The sequence below is a fragment of the Cebidichthys violaceus genome, unplaced genomic scaffold (assembly GCF_023349555.1).
Source record: "Cebidichthys violaceus isolate CVI_PGR_0920_01 unplaced genomic scaffold, fCebVio1.0.p SCAF_10, whole genome shotgun sequence".
Classification (NCBI taxonomy): domain Eukaryota; kingdom Metazoa; phylum Chordata; class Actinopteri; order Perciformes; family Stichaeidae; genus Cebidichthys; species Cebidichthys violaceus.
Window position 1 is genome coordinate 340,001 of NW_027176263.1, and position 25,140 is coordinate 365,140.

The window sequence follows — 25,140 nt, forward strand, 5'->3', positions numbered from 1 at the left end:
GGCCCGCCCTGCATCACCAAGCAGAGAGGCAGAGACACAATGAGACAGAAAGTCAGAGACGGAGACACAGAGAGAGACCGACGCATTGGAGGCGTACGGAGAAAACGAGGGAGGCGGAGGTGAGTTTCTGACACCGATCACCTCTGTTCCTGTCGCAGCTTTCCGTTTCAACAAGTCAAGACGTCCCGGCGCTGTGAGAGGTCAGCCTGGTGTCAGTGGGCCAAGCGCTGAGGCTCGTGTCGCCGACTCAAAGCCATCAGCGTAACGATGCAAATACGACGAGGAGAAGACGACGATGAAGGTGGTGTTGATAATGTCACTATTCTGATAACCATTAAAACAACAGCACAGTAGTAAGCTGATACTCCATTCTCCACCATCTTTCAACTATTTGCAGCCAGTCAGGACATGCAGCCAATCCTCTTTTTTCCATTCGTGCGCTCGGCGGTATGCTAATTAGACAGAGACGGACACCAGTTCTGCTCTGCTGGACCCCAGAGTCAAGAAGAAAAAAAAGAAAGAAACGAAACAAGACAAGAGTCTACACCCATGCTGGCAGCTCTGAGAGGCTGTATTTAGGCACAGAGGTGCTTTGACAAAAATGCTAACATCAGCATGCTAACAAGCTTAAAAGCCTCTCTCTCTCTCTCTCTCTCTCTCTCTCTCTCTCTCTCTCTCTCTCTCTCTCTCTCTCTCTCTCTCTCTCTCTCTCTCTCTCTCTCTCTCTCTCTCTCTCTCTCTCTCTCTCTCTCTCTCTCTCTCTCTCTCTCTCTCTCTCTGGATACTGATCCCCATCATCCCTTGTGCTCAGAGGGTTTCCCATCAGAAGCAGCCAGCGGCAGCATCTTCTCACCTGCCGGTGTGTTTGGATGAACCTGCTACCTGATGATTTTGGTTTACAGCATACAGGGATGCAGAATAAAAAAACACCTTCATTACTTTTAATAAGGCTGTCTTGACCTTTGCTTCATAACAGCTTTACACAGCTGTGGAAAAACTATTTTTTAATTTCCACTGCAAATTTCTCTCTCAATGCTTCGTCTGCAAAATATTGTCATTCAAGTTGAACTCTTCTAACCCTGTGGCTGCTCCCAGTCCTTTCAAATTTTACTCCGATCACAAGTTGCGCGTTTACATTTTGAAGAGTTATGATTATGAGAACAGGACTTGCTCAGTCAATGTTCCTTCATGATTTTCTGTTTAGGAGGGACAACAACAGTGCATGAGTCTGTATGTATGTGTGTGTGTGTGTGTGTGTGTGTGTGTGTGTGTGTGTGTGTGTGTGTGTGAAAGGTATCGGAATTACTCAACCAAAACATGAAGTGACACACTGTGTATCGTTCTGTTGAACCCTAAATTTCTCTGTTCCGCATTATGTTCTGCATGTCTTCAGTCGTGTGTGTGTGTGTGTGTGTGTGTGTGTGTGTGTGTGTGTGTGTGTGTGTGTGTGTGTGTGTGTGTTGAGCAATTAAATGAAGCCTAAACTGACCGTAGCTGACCTGCTAGGAGAGACCAACATCATCAGGTTGTTTGTGAAAAGAGTCTGCGAGTCTCTGCCAGAAGCGTTCACTCTGACCAACAGGATAACAAATATGAGAACAGCTTCACGTCCTTTAAACTTCCTCCTGTGGGGAGACAGCAGAGGGGGGGTGTGGACTCTTCTTTATGATCCTCAAAGCCGGGGGAGTGTAACGCCGCGTGAAGCAGGCAGCAGTAACAGAAGCGCTCACCAGTAGGAGGAAGGTATCGCGATGGAAAGAGGTTATTTCGGGGCTCCTGACATTTGCCTGAAAGGCTGCCGGTAACTCTTTCACACAACAGCCTCAGAGAACATCCACCGACGCTAGGAGCAATACAAACAGTTGTATTTGACTCGTTAACAGTAGTCTATAGAGCTGAGTCGATCAGTCAATCAACAGAAAATGAATTGCCAACTATTAAAAAAAAAGGATGTGTCATTTTTCAAGCAAAATACCAAACAATTTCGTTTTCGCTAATTATATATTTCCAGTTGTTCATTAATTCAATTTGGATTGACATTACAATAGAAAAACAGTCAAAATGACAGTGGTAAAAATCATTGGATGGAGCCTTACCTGATCTAATAACAGGATTATGTGTAATGTGAAAATTTGAAATATATTGGCGCAGTTTGTGTTTCTTTGGTAAACGATGTCATGATTTGGGAACTGATCCTCTCGACTCTTTCTTTATCTGATACGATCAACCCTCTGAACTCCAAAACCGCTTTGAAAAAATTCCACTGCAATTTGAAATGACTGACACTGCTGCTCAATAACAACAGTAGTGTGACCCGCTCTTGTACAACAGCAGCGTTTGCACATGAGCACCCTTTCAATGAGTGATGTTCTTCCATGGGGAGTATTTACTACACAACAGCAAACATGGGTTATATGGCAATGCTGTTATGGGATAATCAAGACAAATGCTGGAGCAGACAAGACGGAGCTGGGAGGAGCCGGTTCTCCAAAATGAACCAAACTGACCGCATAACTAATCTGTCACTTCACACTTCAAGGTTACTATTGTCCTGGGGAAAACGAAGAATAACCAAAACATACTTGTTTATGGCCACAGTGAATTCCAAGTCCTTTCACTAGTGGAAGTGAAAACACTGACATCACAACATCCCCAGAAGAATCAACACGGCTAACACGTGTGGTTTCTTACATGCTTCCAGATCTACGTCATGTTTCTCCTCGTTATCTCAACCACGCTGAGGCTAAACAAATACATCGTGAGATTAAAAAAGGCAGATTAGATTCGTCACAACTACTCTGCCAGCTCATCGTGCCAAACGGCATTAAGTACATTTGAAAGCTTATCAGCATTGGAGCTGAGTGAGCCGTGACCCTGATGCTGGTTGAGATCAAACAGAGTTCATGAGGTACAAAGTTCAAAAGTTATTTTTGTACTAAATTAAGAAGCCATTTTAGTACAGGCATGGTTTGAGCACAAAGCAGCCTGTGTGACTGTAGCCAGAAGCATGAGATGCTGTGGAACTATATTTTTTAAACACATTACATCATGTTAACTGGGCGATATTTACAAAAACAAAACAGATTTAATTCACTAAAGATGTGCTATTTTTTGAAGCATGGAGTCAAGAGTCTTTATGCTTTCAATAAGTTACTATTTTATATTTCAGACATCCTTTTGTCAGAGCACATTCAAAGGCTTGATGACTCGTTTTAGAGAGAATTTCTTCATTTATTATGTCAGGGTTAATGGACAGGACTTCTATTTACCCAAACTGAAGAGCAAATCTCATTTAAAAACAGGTGCTTATTTCTAATTCACCCTCTTTCAGTCCTCACCCTCCTTTTACTACTCACATTACTTTACTATTTCATTATATTTTAGCTATAATCTTCCCTGTTCTGTTTTAATTTGCTGTTTGTTGTAAATACAACTCATCTAGGTTTACCTTTTGTCTCGATACATTTGGTGTCATGTACATTTCCAGAGCACTAACTCCAATCGATGAAACTCAACACTTCCTGCACAGGTTAACATTAACAGCATTCCACAAGCTCAGAATGTACAGTCTCTCCCATCCCGATCGGCTTTAAATGTGAATCATCTACAGAAGGGAACGGTTTTATTGATTCTAGCGACCGAAAAAAAAACAATGTCCAAAAAAAAAAGCAAATTGGTGAATGAATTCCATCGTCTGCATCCTGCTCCTTATCTCTGCTGGAGGCTCGTGGTACGAGGCCACATTAGCTGCTGATAGAACAACGCGCACGCGTCTTCACCTGAAATGCATGCAAGTGGGTTGCATTGTGGGTAATGTAGACGCCAGATTTTGATGAGGAAGGTGCATGTAATAAAACAGATATCTCTGCTTCTGCTTTCTTTAGTTCAACAATGTTAAAGGGAGAGCAATGATAAATCAGCTGGTGGTGTGGAACGATTCAGCACCATGTGAACTAATGAGCACAGATATTTCAACATCCCGCAATGTTGTTTTTAAATTTTTTTTATTTGGCTTTTATTAATAACCAACCATTATTTGCTGGTGCTGGTCACATTTGAACAATAAGAATTCGAGGTACGACAGCGGCGTTTCTAATACTGCATGTTCGTTTCTCAGCAAATGCAAGCTATTGGCTCAAAACAATCAAAAGAAATGTACGTTTTAATGACACCCAAACTATTCCTAAGAATAGATCTGGAGGCAAATACTGGCACCTTTATTCCAGCACATAAATAACACGGCGCGGGTTCCCGGCCTTGATGTGTCAGAGTGCAGCCTTGATCCTCGCTTAGTGATAACTAATCACTGATGAGCGGCTGTTCCAGGGAGACATGCTTCAACCCTGACAATGACCAGATCTGAGGGTTGTTCAAACACACACACACACACACACACACACACACACACACACACACACACACACACACACACACACGGTTATTCCCTGAGAGAAGGGATAATGGCCTCTATTGTGTGTTGGGACTGCCAGTCCTTTTGGTAAGACATGAAGCGACACATGAACACACACCCAGAGTTCAGCACAGACTTAATGCGACCCGTAATGCTGTGTAAAGAGTGACAGCTGACATAGATCACGTCTGACAGCTGAGCATTGTGCAGCCTGGATGAGTTAATCCTCATCAAAAGCAAATAATAATGACATTATTTGAAAATTGCCCGGTCTGCTCTACCGTTCCTACCGAGCACCCGCAATGTTTGATGTGTATTTTGGAGCTTGTGGAACGACCGTTTGTCGTACATGCAAAGATGAGCCTCAGCACACAGGATCGTTGAATGGGCTTGACTTGACACAGCGCAGGCTTACAGCGCTTTGTGTACGCAATGAGCCGTCTGTGCCGTTATCACTTTACTCTGAGGAGTGTGTGGGTTTGTTGTTTTTATTGCTGCATAGGTTGAAATGGATTGGTCTGCTTCCATATAACATAGTCACTTGCCAGTGATTTAAACAATAATTGCTTATTTATATTTCCATTCAGGACTATTGCTCAGCTGTTGAGGCCATGTTTAAAAAAAAGTTTGGTCGTCCTGCAGGCCAAAGTGATTAAAAGATTTAGTCAATAAGCTATATAAAAAGTCTAACATCCTATGGTAAGTAACTTTTTCGCCAATTAAGGAGAAAAACATGTTTACTATTTTTCAATCTAGAATGCTAATAGTTCTGGATCATTGGAAGGGGTGATCCCCTGTTATTGTGGCAGCTCATTTTGTAATTATAATGATCAAGTGGAGGTTGTGCTTCAATTCACAAAACCTGCTGCGTCCCCCACAACGGCACACAAGTGTGTCAGGGCAGCAGGCCCTTAATGGGATTACTGCGAGAAGACTTTTATTAAGAAAGGCTGATTTGAATGCAACCTTGGAAGCAGACACAAAACGCACCGACTGTGTTGGTGGCGTGCCAGTCAACAGGAGCGCACACTTCAACCAAATGATGTAGCCGCACGCTCCGTCGAGCACATCTAGTGGGATACTACAAGCTGTTGCTAGCTTTCAGCGAGGATTATCAAACGATTTCAACTTGGCTAAGAGCCTGCAGGCAGGTGTCAATTGTTAAGGTGAAACGACTGACACAAAAGAAAATCTAAACCGTGTGTGTGTGTGTGTGTGTGTGTGTGTGTGTGTGTGTGTGTGTGTGTGTGTGTGTGTGTGTGTGGTCAAACATCCTCCTCTTGAGAATATAGTGGCCTTGTGCAAAGACAGGTTGCGTATGCGTGTTTGTATTTCTAGTTATAATATTATACAAAGTTATACAAAGTCAATGGTATACAGCAATAAAATAATCAGATAGACAAAGGGACATGTTGTAGACGGAACCGTCTGTCGTCAGGATACAAATAATCAACTTTAAAAGTAAGAAGTTGAGTCAGGCAGAAACAGCAGAGCGCCGAGGGTCCTGGCACAGAGGATGTCGGATGCCGTACAGTACATTTTAGATATATGTGGCTCATAATAATTCAGTATGCTTTGGCAGTATCCAAATAAATGAAACATAAAAGGCAATTAACTGGCTAAAGTCAATTTGTTTAAATTTGTATGTTGTTCCCACTACTCAAAGGTTTTCCCTCATTCATCTTCACCCATTTAACTTTCTCCAATCTCACGTTTCACTATTCAACAAGTACCAGCAAAAATTTGGAAAAATTAATCTGGTCATCCGGTCACTGTTCATGGACGATCAGCGGAAAACCGCAGTTTCGATTACGATCACACAGCTCGTACTCCGTATTAGCTTATGACAAAGCCAGCCCCCCCCCCCCCCCCCCCCCCAACTCTACTCTCACCACCTATGATCACAAACCACACCGTGTTCACTTGTACAATTGTTCGATGAATTGAATCCCTGGTGTGACTTCAATGGCAACTGTCAGATTAAAACCGTCAAAATCAAAACAAATAAAAGTAATTTTTTAAGAGCCGTTTTCTGGAAAAACCTGCATGTGTGTGATTGACAGCCCGGCGTTCTGAATGGGTTTCCTCGGGCTTAAGGACGTCTGCACTATACGTTACTATTCATCGTACATGACACTGAGTGAATATGGTGACCAGGTTTCTGTAATCTTCGCTGTCAGGTGTGGAGAATAGGATGCAGGTAAGCGAGCTGTTACCATGGAGACAGGCTGCTTGATTGACAGCATAAGAGTGAGTGTGTGAGATCAGGAATAGATTATCCCCTGGCACGCACACACGCACACACACACACACACACACGATTTTTTTTGAATATCACAAAAAGATTATTGATACAAAAGTCTGTGTTAAAATTATAATACTGACATAGTTTAAACAATCAGGTTTTTGTTTTGTTTTTAACTTTTACTTCCTTACCTCCTTACTTACTGAACTCCTTACCTGCCTACTCCCTTCCTTCCCTTCTTCCCTACATAAACACACTTTACTGAGGCTTACGAGACCCTTCCTTCTCAGGTGATCTCTGTCCAGTTGTTTACTCCACACCATGAGTTCAATACAACTTTTCATAGCAGGCCAAACGCACCCAAAAACAATGACTGCTCATCACCACACAGGAGCTACAAAAGACAACACAAACGGATATCTTCAAGGTTGTAACTTTAAAGGAATACTGCCATTTTTCCAGGTAGAAATCTGTAAAAACCCAAAAAGAGTTTAGCTTCAAATGTAGCTCACACAGTAGGCAGTGAATGTGGGAAACATGGCACGGTAAAAATGTTATGAGGCAGAGAGGTAGCAAGAAATAAAAAGGCAAGAGACACAAATAGTACATTTTGGAGACGGTTGACGCACGCACGCACACGCGCACACACACACACACACACACACACACACACACACACACACACACACACACACACACACACACACACACACACACACACACACACACACACACACACACACACACACACACACACACACACACACTATTGCTGGATACGCCTCCCATGTGTGTGCCCAGCTTTATTGCTTCCAACTGTCACAATAAATAATCTCAATAAAAACCCTCTTCATTTAAAGAACAGCAGCACTGCTTCACCGTTGGCAACTTACTTACCTGTAAACAGGGCTTTCCAACTCAAAAGGCCACTTTTGTTTTTCACACCAAAACTGTTATGCCTTTTATCAGGGACCTCTATAATGCCTCTCAGTCATCACTTATGACCCACTAGAAGTGTGTGTTTCCGCAGAGACCCGGCCCTCTGCCTGTATACACTCTTTTCTTATTACTTTGCTATGTTTGAGACCATTCTGGGTGTCGGCTAAGAGCATTTGGACCCTAGGTGGGGGGTGTGAAAACTCTGTGCAAAGTCTAATTACTGCACCCATCTCACAACTAAACAGGAGTTTGATATGTGTGATCTCACATACCGCTGTACCTCTTCGACAAGTTTACAGTATAGTTGGCTCACAACCAAAGAAAGTGGCGACAGAGAAGTTTCCTGAAGACGATAAGAGGTTTGTTAAAGGTGTTGGAGCCACAATACAATAGAAAATAAAAGTATGAGCATCTGCACACTCCAGTCTGTGCTCAGTCAAGCTCCACACAAGAACAAATCTGTTGCTGTGTCAAGCACACGCACACACACACACACACACACACACACACACACACACACACACTCTCATTTATACACAGATGGACAAACATGCGCACACACCTGAGACGCTCTAATGTAATGTAATCCAATGAAGTGTTGGCAGGCGGCCCTCCCTTTGAAACAGCTCGCTAGTTTGTGATGAACACAGGCAGAATGGAAGTGAACACAGTCGGGCTGCAACTCAGTTATTTCAAATATCAATTTATTCTCAATTATTTTCTCATTTAATCGATTAGTTGTTTTTTTTCATAGAACAATAATGTTCTAGTTTCCCAGAACCCAAGCTGACATCTTCAAAAACCTTGTTTTATTCAGACGGTCTGTTTATTTTTGTGTATGACTGAAAGAGAAAGCAGCACATCCTCACATATAAGGCTCCTACATTTAGAAAATGTTTGGCACAGCTCCTGGAATATTCTGTATATCGGGGGTTTGGACGGTTCATCCGACAAAATGACAAAAACAAATGTTAATGTCAACTTTGTCAACAGTTTTATGATACTTTTTTTTATCATTATCTAACCATTTATGGTCCACACAGCAAAATAACTGACTAAAAGATGTAAACAATCATTAGCTGCAGCTTTAAGGCCTTTACACCCCTGTGGTGGTTTTTTCGTGCAATTATTTCACACGACAATGTCTTTTTTTTTCGACCTGCTGTTTTTGTCAGGAATACTTTCACACAGTGTGAATACTGCAGAGTGAAATAAGTGGCAAATTTGTTTTCGGAATGAGATTTATGTTTCTGAGAGAATAAAGGCATCAACTAATGTCGTTGTGCAGAGCTGGTTGAGTTACACCTACATTTAGAAAACAACAACACAAAGGCTCTGAAGTCCGAACCAAGACGTCGAACTTTATTGATCATTTCAACGTTGACAAAGGCAGCGCAGACTAAATCCACTTCACAACAGACATAATAATCACAGCAGAGTGTGTGTAATCCTTATTTACGTCACATTTCACTGCAGTCATACTGACTTTATAGTGACAAATGAATCCCCTAAAAAGTAACAATCTGTCTGTGTCCAGCACTAAAGTAAATGGCAAATAAAAATGTTATTCAAGTTGGCTCCCTCATGATGCCATATGCTTCGGACAGGGGAGATAACGATGAGCAGATAAAAAGAGGGCAAGATGAATATGATAAGAGGAGAGTCCTGAAAAAAACATGTTTTGGTTGAGTAATTCCGATACCTTTCAGACACACACACACACACACACACACACACACACACACACACACACACACACACACACACACACACACACACACACACACACACACAGTTTCAAAGCCCTGATAAGAAAAGAGGAAGGTTTGCATGCTGTGGGAAGACCAACACCATTCAAGTGGTGCAGTGACTTGGAGCGTATAACCCTGACCGTCTCACTCTCTCCTTCCATATCGACATCTTTCTCTCTCCATATATACGACTCTCTCCCGCTCATCAAATATTCACAGTTGGTCCCATGAAACATTCACCGCGCTGCTCTTGCTACGTTTATCTGCCCTCCGCCAATCAGCCTCCAGCGGGCGCATTAGAAGCCAACCGAAAGCTTGAAAACACACACACACACACACACACACACACACACACACACACACACACACACACACACACACACACACACACACACACACACACACACACACACACACACACACACACACACACACACACACACACACGTCATCTGCCTGCATGGCCTGCGATGTGGCAGCATTGCAGAGAGGGGAGAAGCGATGACTAGAAAGAGGCAGCAAGAGGTGGCGAAAGAGAGAAAGAGACTAAAGTAAGATAGGAAATGTGGCTGAGCGAGACGCATGAAAGGCCATGAGATAAAGAAAGGAAGCACGGAAAAGGACTTTAAGGGTCCAGAGTCCTTCGCTCGTGTCCATGTTCGGTGAGAGCGGAGCAGCCTCGCACCTCAATAATTCAACAGCGGGACGAGTGCCGCCAGCCTCTCCCCCTCCTTCTCTCCTCCCCTGACATCACAAGGCCTTACCTAATAACAGTGCAACTAAAAATACACTCCCTTCACAGTTACACACAATACGCAACACACAATTGCAGCTAAAAATAGCTCGAAACGGCGTCGAGATGGATCACACCGATCAGCGGCGCTTCCCTTGGGTGTTGAAGCGATTCTACAGAGAAAGCGTTTCCGTCGTGTTTTGGAGTCGTGCGTCCGACAGATTCGCTCCCATTTCAACCAATCCAGCTGTTCACAACAGGCCACGCAACAGCTGGCGTTTGGCTCGCAACGTACGCCGGTTAACGCAACCTGAAGCTTATTTTTTTTTACACTTCAAGTCTATTTTCCCCCTTTTTACTACGTAACTGCATGACTTCAGTGAATATGTGTTGGGATCTGAGCGGGTGACCTACATTCAATACTGTGCCTGAATTCAATTAACTGATATTCAATTAACTGCTGAGAAATGCAGCAAGTATTCACACTTGAGAAGCTGGAAGCAGAGACTTTTGGTAATTTCTGTATTACAGTGCTTAAGAATGAAAACTTGCCTAAAGTCAAATGTAGCGGCTCGATTATTGTCTAAGTTAGTGTGTTTGCAGGTTCGTCCTCTGTGATAGAATACTGAATACTCTCGGGTTTTGGATCGTTAGTCGGACAAAACAAACGTCATCCTGGGCTCTGGGAAACTGTTATGGACATCACTTTTTGGGTATTTTATGATCTCGTCAAGACCAAACAATGAAATGCTTAATTGATCAAATAATTGTCAGATTAAGAAATACGAAAATAGAATTAGTGTCCTGGAAATCATGCAGAGGACACCTAAAAGGAATCATGACGTGAGAAAGATGTCAGGGAAGTGAGGCCGTGTTCAGACGCCTTCATTTCAATGAGATAACTAAAGTGATCGTCCCGCTCCAGCAAAAAAAGAGGAACCAGATCCTCTGCAGCAATGCAAAGCAGTGACATCTGGAAAGGGATTTAGTCAATCAAAAGTGCAAGTACACATTCCAGGAAGTTACTTCAGAGTGAACCAGCCGGTTCTGTTGTTTACCTCACAAAAGTGGGCTGGAGGATGCTTGTCATTGTTATGTATTTGCAGAGTTGTAAAACAGTTCATAACTTCCTATAAACTACTGTGCAGTGTTAGTCATGGTAATGTAAACATAACCTGCTTCCCTACAGAGTGTGTTTTATGTTCTTACTGGGACCTGTAGCAACACGCCTCCTTTAACGCAGCCGTCTTTAGTGAGGACGAGTGTAATTACCAGCTCACAGCTTCAGTGGCTGACAACTAACAGGAATGATTCAGATGTACAGAGTTAATCCTGCAACTTCAACCAAAAACTAACTGAGCAGAGTTGCTTCAGTCCACACAGTGGCATTCTTTATAAAAAGGCAGAGCTGAGTTTTGGAGACAGAAGGAGTTAAAAGTAACCAATGTAAATCTGGTAAGTGTGTACATTTGTGATGTGAGTGGAAACACTTGTGACCACAATGATTACCACATTATTACAGTTCAGCACTTTGGATTTTTACAAATTTAAGAAAAGCTTTGAAAGTTTTGTTGTAGAGAATTGGATTTTAAAAAACTTGTACATTCGTAAAAAGGGCTGGGGGGATTAATTTAACTAATTATTCACACAATTTAAATTTTTCTCTGAAATAGTTTGCAGGCAGTAGTTTTATAAAATCATCATTCATTTGGTTTATTATTTAATATTAATTGATTTTGTCATTTTATTAATCTATTCATTATTGTCAGACAAACACATTCACATATTCACCGGAAGCTTCACCAAGCTTTTATTTTGAAGTCATTTCTTAGACACTCACCCCAGGTAGAACGAGCTGCAGTACATCGAGCACACTCGATATATCGCCCACCCCTACATCCATGTTTTTACACGTGGACGGAAAACTGTGGTTTGAGCTCACGAGTCTCAGCTCATTGTTGGCTGTTCACTGTTCTGGTTCACTCTCTCCACTCTCATAGTGCCGTTTCCCTCCACAGCAGGCAGCTCTCTTCAGCAGAAAAAGCTCCAAAAACCAAATTTATTTGTTACATTTTATTTTTAACATGTATTAGAAGATGTACTGCAACATCACCAGTGGATGCAGTAAAAGCAAAAGATGGAAAGAGGCAGTGATGACAGTGAGCGCCCTTAAATGGAAATGTGCAGATGAAAGCTGACTGGGCAAAAAGCAAATGCTGACTTGCTAATATACGTGTAGATATGCGAGGTCTGGTTTTTATACATAGTGAGATGAGCTACTGTAACAGACATCCTGTCAGAAAACAGATATGAAAATACCTTCTAAACTTCTTTTTATCGTAATTTTTAAATCTAACCGCTGACTTCTGGTACTTACTCATTGTGCAAACTGGATTCAAGCCTCTGCATAAGATGTGCAGAAGTCACAGCTCATCAAAAAAAAAAAAAGGACCGTCTCCTTCAATCTCCCCTCATCATCAGAGTGTGCACCAAGCATGTGAGAGCCCTCCACCGCCACAGTAAAAGTACTATAATCTTATGAGCACACTTCCCTTCTTAACTTCTGCTTCCCACGACTTATCAAGCCATCACTGCTGCTTCCAGCTCACAACAACGGTCATTATCTACTTCTGTAAACTGATGCTAAGGTCACTAGTAAAATACAGTAATACAGTATCAGCAGCTTTCACAATCAGTAACCACTGGACTGCAGGAACACTTACACATCCGAGTAGACAGTATTTGAAGTAGAAAAACAACAGTTTGACGTTTTTTTGTGTGTGGGGGGGGGGGGGGGGGTTCGATTATTTCTAGTCAAACAACCAGCTGAGACTGACTAACTGTTGGATAGATTCAGGTACCTCATGCTGTCTCCAGACTTTATGCTAAGCTAAGCTAACTGGCTGCAGCTTTATGTTTAACAGACGGACACGAGAGCTGGGTCCATTTTTTCATCCGACTCTCTCAGTTGATCAGTTGTTCAGCGGAAACACTAAACTTTAAAAGTCCGGTGTACATTAAGCTTTGTGTATCATAGTTCAAAATGTGTCTAGTCTTCTTCTTTCTGCTTATGCATGATCGGTACATTTTTGTATCCCGTTCTTTACGTTTTATTTAAAATCTAAAAACCTTAAATATGATCTCCACATTTTTTGAAGAATTGAGAACATTTTGATTTTAAAAGAAACTATTATCAAGACTCACCAATGACAAACTGTATCCATAATAGAAAATATAGTCGCTGAAATTCAAAGTACAACGGTTGCTGAACATAGTGTGGTCTTAACAGTGTGTGTGTGTGTGTGTGTGTGTGTGTGTGTGTGTGTGTGTGTGTGTCAGACCACATGTGCATGTGTGAGTATCTGCTGGAGCAACTGCGCGCATGCATGTGACGCAACATGACCCAGCCGTAATCGCCGAGCTCACCGCCAGCCAATGTGCTCTACCCGAGCTGCAGAGAATACGGCTTAATCCCACCTACGCACACACACAAGAACACACACAGACACAAGAACACACACAGACACTAACCTCGTAAGTACAAGCAATACTCCAAAGTAGTCCAGCCATCAAACCACCAAAGTCAACCAACTGTTTGCAAACACTAACAAGCAGAAATCAGACTGATCAGGTACAATGTGTGTGTGGATATGTTAATGTAAGTAGAAGGAGAGTGTGTGTGCGTGTGTGTGTGTGTGTGTGTGTGTGTGTGTGTGTGTGTGTGTGTGTGTGTGTGTGTGTGTGTGAGATATAATTTACAAGGCCGTTACTGTAGGTGACGACATGTTTTTGAGTGTGGTTGTGTTATCTTGGCTATGAATTGGGATTATTTTTGTGTGTTTTTGGTCATTTCAATTCGACTCGAGCGTAACTGAGGAATGTAAACTACAGACAGGATGGTGGGTCAAAGCTGAACCAAGTGTCGGTCTGTAAACTGTGATGGATGTTATCAACAGATGGTTTGTGAAACAGTTGTGCCGTTTGCTTGCGTTTTCCACCACAAATCCATTTGGCTTACATGGGAGTTTGTTTAGAATAAGGCTGGCCGATATGGCCAAAATCTTCTATCACAATATCAATCATTTCATATCTCGATAGCGATGTATACGATACGCCGTGTTTTCTGGTATATGAAATAACCTGTTTTTTTACACTTGTGAGAATTGAATCCTTCTTGTTTCTTCTTGTGTTTGTGAACAACATATTGGCAGCACCAGCACATTTCAGCTCTGATTGAGGACAACGAGCACTGAAGGAGAAACTAATGTGTGTGTATTTCACAATGAGAAACTGTACTCAGACGGGCCTCGTACGCAGAGTGAGGCGTGAGAACTGTTAAGAGGGTGAGAGGAAATGTGTGCAACTGTGCTTCAAGTGAGAAAAGAGCAGTCGTCTATGCGTCTGTGTGATAATTGTGACCACGACCCAGAGACAGAGACACACACACACTCACTCACACACACACACACTCACAGAGAGAACATGGTCTCTCTGCCAGACAGCCTATGGGATGAGGAGTTTCACCCCTGCTGTTGCCGGGTTACTAGCTCCAGACCACTGCCAACGCAGCCTTCCACACACACACACACACACACACACACACACACACACACACACACACACACACACACACACACACACACACACACACACAGGTTTCAAGATCTTTCCTCAAATCAATCTTTTGTTTACAGAGAAGGGAGGGAAGGGAAGAGAGGAAACAACATAAAAATGAGGGTGTTTGAGAGAAACAGAAGGGCAGACGGAGCAATTCCCTCTGCGTCCCCGGGGAAAAGAGCAGCTGGATCAGTCCAGAACTGGCCCCGATCTGCACTCCAGATCATCACTCAACCTTTGATGCAACCTCTTGCGCGCACACACACGCACACACACACACACACAGAGAGAGAGAGAGAGTCTGCAACACGCTCACACACAGACAAGAAGAGTCACAGTGAAGGATTGATGGAATTCATGTGCAAAGCCAAACACATGCGACATGGCAGGAGGAACGCCATGACACACATGGCAGAGCAACAGGCGGACTAATGACAACGACAACAAATCTGCCACAAAGACTGAAGCACAGGCGGTGATATTTCAACACGTGTTAAACTGCTGCATGTGAGAACGAACGAACAGACACACACACACACACACACACACACACACACACACACACACACACACACACACAAGGTTATTACAACGTAATGTTGTAGTTTTGGCTTCATTTCTAACGGTCACTCTTTATCAGAAATCCCAACTAATATTTAAAAGTGTGATAAAACAAAATGTAAAATGTGTGATCATCCGTTCAGCCATCCCTTCAAATGCACTGCCTGGCTGTTAGCTGACTTTGTGAAGGAAACAAATCTGCCTTGTAACGTTAGCTTGTCACTCAAATGCGGCAGCAGAGACCGCAACGGAACATGGAAACCCACATTTCACCAGACGAAAGTCACATGCTCGCGGAAATAGCAGGTAGGCCATCACTCTATTAATGTCCTTTAATCTTAGAATAGGCAACATGAGTAGTGACTGAATTATTGTGAGCAAATTTGATTTGTTTGAATACAATCAAACTTGATTTGTTATTTTAAATGGTAATAATCCCTCATTGCCCGGAATACTTAACTCCAATTTATGTGCGTTTTATCGTCCCACATCCGAGCATCTGTGACTCGAATACCAGAGGCACAAACAAGCAGCTAAAGGAAACTGCGTGCACCAACAAGTATGGCGAGTATGTTACAGTAGGTCAAAGCTGAACCAGGAAGTCACTCAGTAAATTTGGCTAACCTGGGGGGGGTTTGTTGAAAGCCGGTTTGATCCTCCGACTGCTCGTGTTTCTGGCTCAGTTTGACTTGTTTTTAGCAACGTTGCCATGTTTTCAAATCCCACGTTTGACGGAGCAACAAAACATCTATAAATGTTTTCATTTATCTGCAGTGAATATTTACACCCTCCCATAAAAAAAGGTTTCAAGGAAATCAAACGCACAGCTGTGCGAGCACGCCGTCATCACAGCCAACACAAACCACGGCCAAAACTATTAAAACAACAACTTCGCTCCATCTCTTCCTCGGAGCTGCTGCTGCGAAAGCAAGAGGATATTTTAGGCTGAGGTCAAGCTGATGAGAAAGACCAACGGTAACCATAACAAACCAAAAATGGTTCTCAGGCAGCTGCCAAAAGAGCCACTGAACCTCTCGGCACAACCTGAGCCCCAGCTCTGCCAAAAAGGCCTCCAGCTCTTCAGGAATCTCCGCTGACATGGAGAGGACGGAGCGCCTGTGACCGCTGCTCTTCAGGAAACGAGCTCAACAAACCTGCAGCTGAACCGACACCACCGAGCGGCTGCAGCAGCCTGGCCGTCGTCAGCTTTCAGTTCAGCGTAACTTCACGTTTGCTCCTCGACTGCAAAACGCCGAGCGACGCGATGACAGTCCGCTGCGCTTACCTCTGGCTGAGAGCTTTTTTGTGTTGATGATTTTAGCGGCATACTCCTGGCCGGTGGACTTCTTGACGCATCGGCGGACGATAGAGAAGGCACCCCTGGAGCAAGAAAACAAAAAAAAGAAATGACAGATGAGTGAAATCACTTAAAAGTCTCCATCACGTCTGTGTGTGGCAACCGGAGAGTGCATGAACTTGTCTCTCTCACACACACACACACACACACACACACACACACACACACACACACACACACACACACACACACACACACAGGGGGCACGCATGAATCACATACACCTAAAGAGAGGGGAAAGGGAAGTCACATGCATAATTAATACAGTCTGATATTCTGTGTGTGAGATGTAAGAAGAGGCCCTGGCTACTAGTGCGAGAGAGAGAGAGAGAGAGAGAGAGAGAGAGAGAGAGAGAGAGGTCATTGTGAAAGGACCCAGTCATTAGCTCACAGGAAAGAAACGTGAGTACAGGAGAGTGAAGCTGCTGAAAGGTAGAATTTAACGTTGCATTTTTTTTCGCACAGACGCCTCCTTTAAAGTCACGCTGTCGGCTGTATTAGAAGGTGGAGCGGCTCCATTAGCCACACGCACGCAGATTAGATGTTACAAAGTGGCTTTGTAGGCAGGATACGCACTGCAACATATGTGTCCTTTCATGTTTTAATCCTGAATTGCAGTACATGTGTGTGTGGTGCGCATAGATAGACTAAATGTGCAACGACCGCAGTCTTTTTCCTTTTTAGTGTGTGTGTGTGTGTGTGTGTGTGTGTGTGTGTGTGTGGTGGCTTGACATAAACAGTAGCCCTGCAGTCTGCTTAGAAATGCACAAACAAAAAAAAACAGAACTGAATGATTGAAGAGGAGCGCGAGGAGGAGGATGCAAACGGGGGTGCGTGCAAAACGAGTTTTCGACGCGTGCTACCTGCAGCTAAATTGGCAAACAAGTTGGTCCTCTACGCGGATGCTTCACACCTTTTTCGGGTTCCAAAAAGGGAGCCACAACGGTGCGATACGCCTCGTTTACACACCCAGGGTTAAATGCGAGCCTTTGTAGTGCTAACAGGAAACCTGCTCACAGCGTGCTGTTGCTGAGGTGCTTCTCCTACCCTTCCATGTTTTTGACAGCCCCTCTCCTGCCTTGTCAACACTGAAGTAAACGCGCACAATGGCAGCAGCAGCAGCAGCAGAGGAGAAAAACGTGCAAACACATACACACACTGAATGCAACAAGAGCGGCGGTCGCTTACTTTCCGAGTTCCTCGTACAGCTGATATTCGTCTGTGAATCTGGTCGAGGTTACAACTGTAGCCATGTTGACAGAAGTGTTAGGGGGAGAGGGGGGAATCGCCTCGCGCTTCAGTGGCCGCCTCGCGCAGGTTTGGAGAGGAGAACTCGTGAAGGCAAGAGAGGGGGAAGAGAGGCTCGAGCTCTGAGAGAAGAGCAGGGAGTGGGAGGGGAGGAGAGGAGAGAGGGGGGAGGAGAGAGAGCAGCCTAGCCGTAGTAACAAAGATCCTCTATTAGGATCATGAGCCACTCTGTTTGAAAAGAGAACATAGATGGAAATTACATTGGTCGTTAGCTAATCCAATTATATGCCTGACCTGATGTAATATTTTGTGGTTATAAGTAACATTTTCTATTTGATCCTTTATTTCCTTTTTTTCTTTTTTTACGATGAATGTATATTAAAGTCAGGTGAAATAATGTGGTAGTGTATTCATATTTGCTTTATAAATAAAACAAATAAATACAAGTGTTTTGTTTCTTCAGTCACTCAACAAACAAAAGTGTTCTTTGGAGTCAACAATAAAGAAAAACATCCAAGGGACTCCAAGGGTGTTTGGTCATAAAACAAAGTATTGGACAAATAAAAATGTTGACCTGATGGGGACACTAGAGGGAGTGAAGGGATCCCCGAAGTTATTACATTTCATCCTAAAGGGAACATAAATGTCTGTAGTAAATTTAATGACAATTGGTGGGGATATTTCAGTTTGGACCCAAGTGGTGGACCGACTGACATCCGCATCCCTAGAGCCGTGCTAGCTGAAATAGTCTCTCAGCATGTAAACCATGCTGATATGAAGACTAAGTGGTTGAGGAACTGAAAAAGGGGCGTGGCTTTAATTTGGTCTTCTTTTCTAAAAGAACCTAAAGATGACATTATTGATAAAGGTGCTAAATTGAAAACTCAGAAACCATAAATAACGGCAGAGTGAGACCCCCTCCTGCTTTCTCTTCTCTGGCAGCAGCAGTAAGAGGTGGGATGTAAGCCACGCGAGATCTTTGCTGGTGTACCAGGAGCTACAGATCCAGGTTCAGTTTCACCATCTCTCCCTTCCACCTTCGACCCATTTGCGCAGAGGCAAAGCTGACACCAGAACAGCTGAAAAGAGCGGCATCCTTCGAAGACCGAGCCATGTAGTGAGATGGGATGCCGCAATATTTTAATATTGGCACAGAGCAATGAGCTGCATGGCCACAGTATTATGGTAAATGGTTTCATTTGATGATCTGCGCTTCCCATAAATAGATGATCAGTCACCATCAAGATGTGACACCACGAGACAATAATGATTCACTATTTTGATATTTTTATTTGACATATTCGGTTTTTTCTTCCTTTTATGAACCATTTTATAAATCATATTCAGCAACAAAAACCGTATCCAAATCTTCTTAGTAGGTTCATACAGCCTTTTTAAAACTCTTGCTATGTAAACAATTTTATATGTTTCTTTTAAACTTTTCTTTTCTATAGTTTTGCAGTTTTTTTTTTAACACAGATGCCTGTCCAATGTGTTTCCGAGTTTTATGTTGGTAATGATGTTTGAGATTTATTCACTGAAATGTTCTATTTGTCTGAGGATTTGTAAAGACTCAACATTTCAGAGTCTTCATGAATACCTCTATCATCATCATCATCATCATCATCATCATCATCATCATCACAATGTTTCCAAAATTTGTTTTTTGTACCTTTTTCACAATCATAAATGTCACCCTATAATCAGGACCAGTGCATCATCCCCACTGTAATTTATACAACCACAATTTCACCAATAATTAAAATATATATATATATATATATATATATATATATATATATATATATATATATATATATATATATATATATATATATACCTAAAATGAATACAAAACAGAAGAATGAATCAGTGTTGAAAGCGGTTTGACAGCAGATATCTGATCCCTGCAGTTTACTCTCTGGAGCTGCCTGTAGAGATCTGTTAAGGTGGTCGAGGCTTCGATCCGACTCATACGCAGTTTTGGGGATTTAAACTGTAAACTGGAGCATCATTGTATAAGAGACAGGGAATTATAGGCGTTATGTAACGGCCTGCTGCACTGTAAAGGTTTATCTGAGCTTTCATGAATATCTCATGAAGGGTATTAATATATCCTCCTGGCACCATGTTTAAGTATGTATGTGTGTTTGTGGGTGATTACAGCTGCACACACTCCAGTGTAATGTGACGAGCGTACTGTATTTCCTTGTTTGATGCATTGATTAATCTGCATGCTATTTCAGATTGATCATGTGTTTCTTTAGTCTTATATGATGAAAAAGTACTTGGAGCATTTCGGTGAGATCACATGATCTTCATATGCAGATGGCATTCCGAGCTCTTTAAAGCTGCTCCAATGAATTTACATCAACAACGAGTCAAATGACTACCTTTAATATAAAACGTGTCACCTCTCATCTGTTCCCATCCAGCTCTGCAGAGTGTTTCAGCGTCTTTCAGCTCACTCTTTGGTTTCACAGCTCACTGTTGTGGTTCACTGTCACTGCTCTCATCAACATCGTTTCCGTTTAAAAAAAGAAAAGCTTGAAAAACCCACTGTGCACCACCTGCCCAACGCCAAACTGCAGACTATAAGTGAGCAACTGCTGGTGAATATAGTGAAGCATTTAGCAACTAAAGAGCCGGATATTTCCCTCAGGAGTTGTTGGTGACCAAATAAAAGAGAGCAAATAGAGAAAGTTTGGTACTTAGTGCGTGTATCAGAGGAGAGACATGACACAATGTGGTCATCATTCACCACGTATGTTGAAAATCTCTATCTCTAACATAAAAATCTCTATCTAACATTAACATAAATCTCTTACACAAATGATTCAGCTTTTTTCACAACTGTTGGATGGATGCACTATAGCTTCTAAAGGGAAGCAATGCACCATGACAGCGATTATGTGTATGACTATAAGAGCTATAAATGTCACTAATTCTGTCACATTGGTTGTGGAATCCTATTAATATATTAAGTTTTATTATTTATTTTGTTTTTTTTTCAGTATGTATTTATGTATGTATGTATTTTTTATTTTAATTCTGTTTACTATTATTTTTGGACACATATATATTTTTGTAATTCCAGTGTTGTATTCTAATTGTCAGCCCTGATGATGGGGGAAGGGGTTAAACTCATGTCATGTCTACTCAAGCGTTCAGATTTCTGTAATTTTTGTGAAGGCAAACCTATGAATAAAGTTGTACCAAAAAAAAAAAAGAGATATGACTATTGGTGTTGGATTCATCAGGTCACCAGAAACATGACTCTAAATGAATAATAATGTTGCTTCCTGTCTGTGGTACTTAAGCATGAGCAACTCTTTCCACAGTTTTCCAAGCCAACGTATTATTAAGGCGATAATAGGTCAGTTAATGCAGGTTTAAGGACTTCTCATCTATGTTACTATCAGATATAAATCAAAAGCTCCAGAACAGCTACTAAGTGGACTATATGCTATCAATTCTACTGTCTTTTTTTAGGAGAAAATTAAGTGTAAATAAAAGTGTTACACAGACTGCCTGTGTGGCTCCATTGTCTTCTTGTTTCCTGTTGCCAGATTTACTGAAAGATGATGACATGGACAATAGTACTAAAAGGTCAATATGCATTTCCTTAAGAACATTCTAGCTTTTTGCTGAATGAAACAGCACAATGCATTTAACTCGTTCAATATGTGTAAATGCATACATGTGCGTCTCCTTCTTTCCCTCTTTGCCTTGCCTCTGAACTGTGAGTGTATATCTGGCACAGTGTTTAGAGAGCATTGTGATTAATGAGTGTTTGCAGTGAGCACAGGAGCCGTGCGACCAGTTTCTGCCGTCACTACAGGGAGCCGCTCTGAAGCTTAATTAGCGAGGGTGCAGAGGTACCCTGGTATTAATTGCTGAATTGCCGTGTTCATTGGTGATGAGCCTGTCAGACGAGTCTTGGACAGGCAGTGCAGTGGAACTATATACTTTGCAAAACCTTGTCAAGAGATGTATATCCCCAAGAGCTTTGAGGAAATGTCACCAAAACGGTGGTTTCCCCTTAAATCTGAGTCAGCTATTTTGTGTGACTGAAGACATTTTTCTTTTGCCTTATTATAAATCTCGCGATCCTCTCATACATACCTTGTAACCCATTGCTACCACTGGTGCGGTGTAGACCTCGGGAGGAAGAAGCAGGTTAAGTAGTGATACGTGAGAGGTCAGCAGAGGGACAAACGTGTCAAATAATACTTCCTTCCTCTCTCTCTCACACACACACACACACACACACACACACACACACACACACACACACACACACACACGGGCTCAACAGGCTTCATTTTGGTGTAGGTAATTGCCTCTCATAAGTACTGATTCACTGTACTGTACTGTTTGGATAGCTCACATGACACTGCATTATTTAACATTAGGAAAATAAACCTGCCAGGAGTGGGTTCGTAGCGAGCCTACAGCTTCCAAAGACCGATGACACATCAGCATTGCTTAAAGGTTGTGTTAAATAATATACAGTACAGTACATTGGCTACAGTGGTGGGAAGGAACTGTACTTTACTTGAGTATAGCCAATTTATACTTTATACTTTGTCTCCACTACATTTCAGAGATAAATATTGCATTGATTTTACATGCAAAACATATAATAAATGCGTCAAATATGAGGCTTAATATGATGACACATTAGAGGCCTTGCATGCCCACAGGTTTTTTTTTTTAATTAACGAGTCTGTACTGACGTTGGAGTCGTGCAAAGATATACGCCGATGATCATGTACTAATAAGAATGATACGGTTGTTAATTGTCCCACAATAAAAACCAACATGCTGCACATGATAACTTATCTCTTGTGCATGAGATAGAAAAGATCATCCTCTCTTATGCTACAAGCTAAACTTCAGTGCAGTGATGATGCTGCAGCAGCAGTGTTGTGGAGCCATAGAGGCCGAAAGGGGAATGACTCAATCTGCAAGAATGTTTTCAACTTGGCTCACGGCTGCGTGTTCTACGTATCTTAAGAGAGCCTCTCCTCCCTCACGCTGACCAGTAACATCACATGACTTTAATGGTTTTGAGATGTGTGTGTGTGTGTGTGTGTGTGTGTGTGTGTGTGTGTATGTGTGTCTCACATCGCCTAACACCCAGAGGTCAAACCTTCCTATCATCTGCTGAGCTGCACTGAGACAGCTCATTGGACGTCAGTGACTAAATCTCTTTTCAGGTTTCAACTAGTTTCCTTGGGAACAGAATGTCATGCACAGTGCATTAAAGTGGATCTATTACCTTTCTTTGCCATTTACTAAACCGTCACATTGTCCCAAATAAGCATTTAATAGCACATCAGGGCTGTTTCAGTGGCTAATGGGTTGCAATTTACAGTGCAAGAGACTCTGGCGAATGTGTCCCAATTGAGTCGTTGACGCTTCTCTGTCTCGCTGAATGAGTGTAGAGATAGGGCTGCATCTATTTTCAGTGTATCTAATCTAGAGCACAATGTCCAACTCAAGGAAATTAAGTTATATTTAAAACAGTTCCATGAGCCTTTTGTGTCTTCATGACTTCACCAAAGAATCTGAAGATCTGAAGTTGGCCTTACCTTCAACTGATTATCCAACAGTGGATATGACAGCTCCCGCCCACGTACTGGATAGCACTATGTGTTCATCTGCGTGTGTGTTTGTGCGTGTGTGTATTTGTGTGACACCTCCTTCGTGATTTATATAATCTGACGGTGCCTTATTTCTGCGGGCCATCACAGTATACTGGGAATCAGATGTGTGGGCATCTAACGATTGTCTTCACCAGTGTTCTCACATGTACGCGACTCTGAGCAACATTCCCACTGTTAACCCAAAGCAGTCTCATCAAATCTCATCACTGAGGTCTAGTTGTGATGGTGTGAGGTCTTCTCTGTGTGTGTTTGTTGCATGCACAACTACGGGAAAGGGACAAAGTGCCTTCAGCGTCAATGCTCCTTGAAATGATGCTATATAAGTCATGATCTCTGTGCAGATGGATTCTTTGAGAATAGAAAGCCCCCACATGTTTGATTTCCAGTCCTTCTCATAAAGATGGAGTTCACAGAAATCATTTGAATTTGTGAAACCACTTTTAAAATGCTACAGCAATATTGTCTTTAGAGAGAAGACTATCAGCCATGTACAATTTTTCTATCTCTATAGCGTTTTTTTTTATTAACAAGGGCCCATCCCATTTCTTATTTGTACCTCTACCCTTTGTTTCGAGTGTCCCTTCCTTTTCGACTTTACCCTCGGAACAGTTACAAGGGGTGATGGTTGAAATCTTGCCCTATGAAATGGGACAACCCTTCGAGACACTGATACTTCATTAGTAGTCGTTGACTTGAAGAGCCACTTCATGACTGAATAGCGGTGCCCTGTCGGCTGGTAAACCTATGTCCGACAACTGTGTCTGTAGATTAAAATTTTCACCTTAACATGGTGCTAAATAAAAAGTTAGGGATCACCAAAGTCATTAGGATTCATACTTTTGGGACCATGAATGTCTGTGATACGTTTTATTGCAATCCATTGATTGGTGTGAATTCATTCTGGATTCAAACCAACCTGCACACGTTGTGATTCATAAAGTTGTACTGTCTGTGTTCAAAGTAGTTTCTGATGTCATGTTTCTATTTTGTCTACTTCTTATTGCACATGCTGTACCCATTAATAATACTTAAGCTGTTATCTTGCACCAATGCACTCAGGAACAAACATCCTTGCAGACTCACAGAGACAAAGTATTTAACCACTAAAGCACAACCTGCTCAAGGGCTCCTGGCACTGGACCACAGAGCATACATACAAATAAAAAAGTTTGAAAGGTCTTCCTAAGATGCAAATACAAAAAAGAAAAGGTTAAATGAAGATGTTTGCAGCTGGAACAATAACTTGGTGTAATATCTCAGTGAAAAACAAAGTTGTGTTTTCTGATTTATTTTAAGGATGCATTTGAATCAATTGATCACCCAATTTGTCTATGTTGCCAAAACCCTGATATATCTCACTGTGCCATTGTTGGCCAAAAACTATTATCACACATCGATGAGACAAAATGTGACATATTCCTTCATTACGATGAACATGGGCGTCGTAGTTTGTTTTGAGTTGATCCCACACACACAGCCCATGTGATGTAAATACTCATTAGCTCACCAAATTTGTGATTAAAATGAGTCCCTGAGAGCCACAGACTGTAGGGAAGCCAAAAAATATATATATTTTTTTACAATTTATATTGGTCCTTTGATGGGA

The 25,140-nt window shown here is 42.2% G+C and overlaps 1 protein-coding gene across 29 annotated transcripts in view; it reads right to left on the bottom strand.

Annotated features, from left to right (window-relative positions):
* Window positions 1–17,986, bottom strand: part of LOC137878695 (calcium/calmodulin-dependent protein kinase type II subunit gamma) — a 61,827-nt gene extending 43,841 nt beyond the window's left edge. For all 29 annotated transcript variants that reach the window (XM_068719274.1, XM_068719214.1, XM_068719258.1 and 26 more), the window contains exons 1-2: window positions 17,803–17,986; window positions 16,543–16,637 (exon numbers count right to left, since the gene is read on the bottom strand). In XM_068719274.1, the coding sequence (XP_068575375.1) occupies window positions 16,543–16,637; window positions 17,803–17,867 (160 nt within the window). In that variant the 5' untranslated portion in view covers window positions 17,868–17,986. The remainder of the gene's footprint in view (window positions 1–16,542; window positions 16,638–17,802) is intronic.
* Between the last annotated feature and the right edge of the window lie 7,154 nt (window positions 17,987–25,140).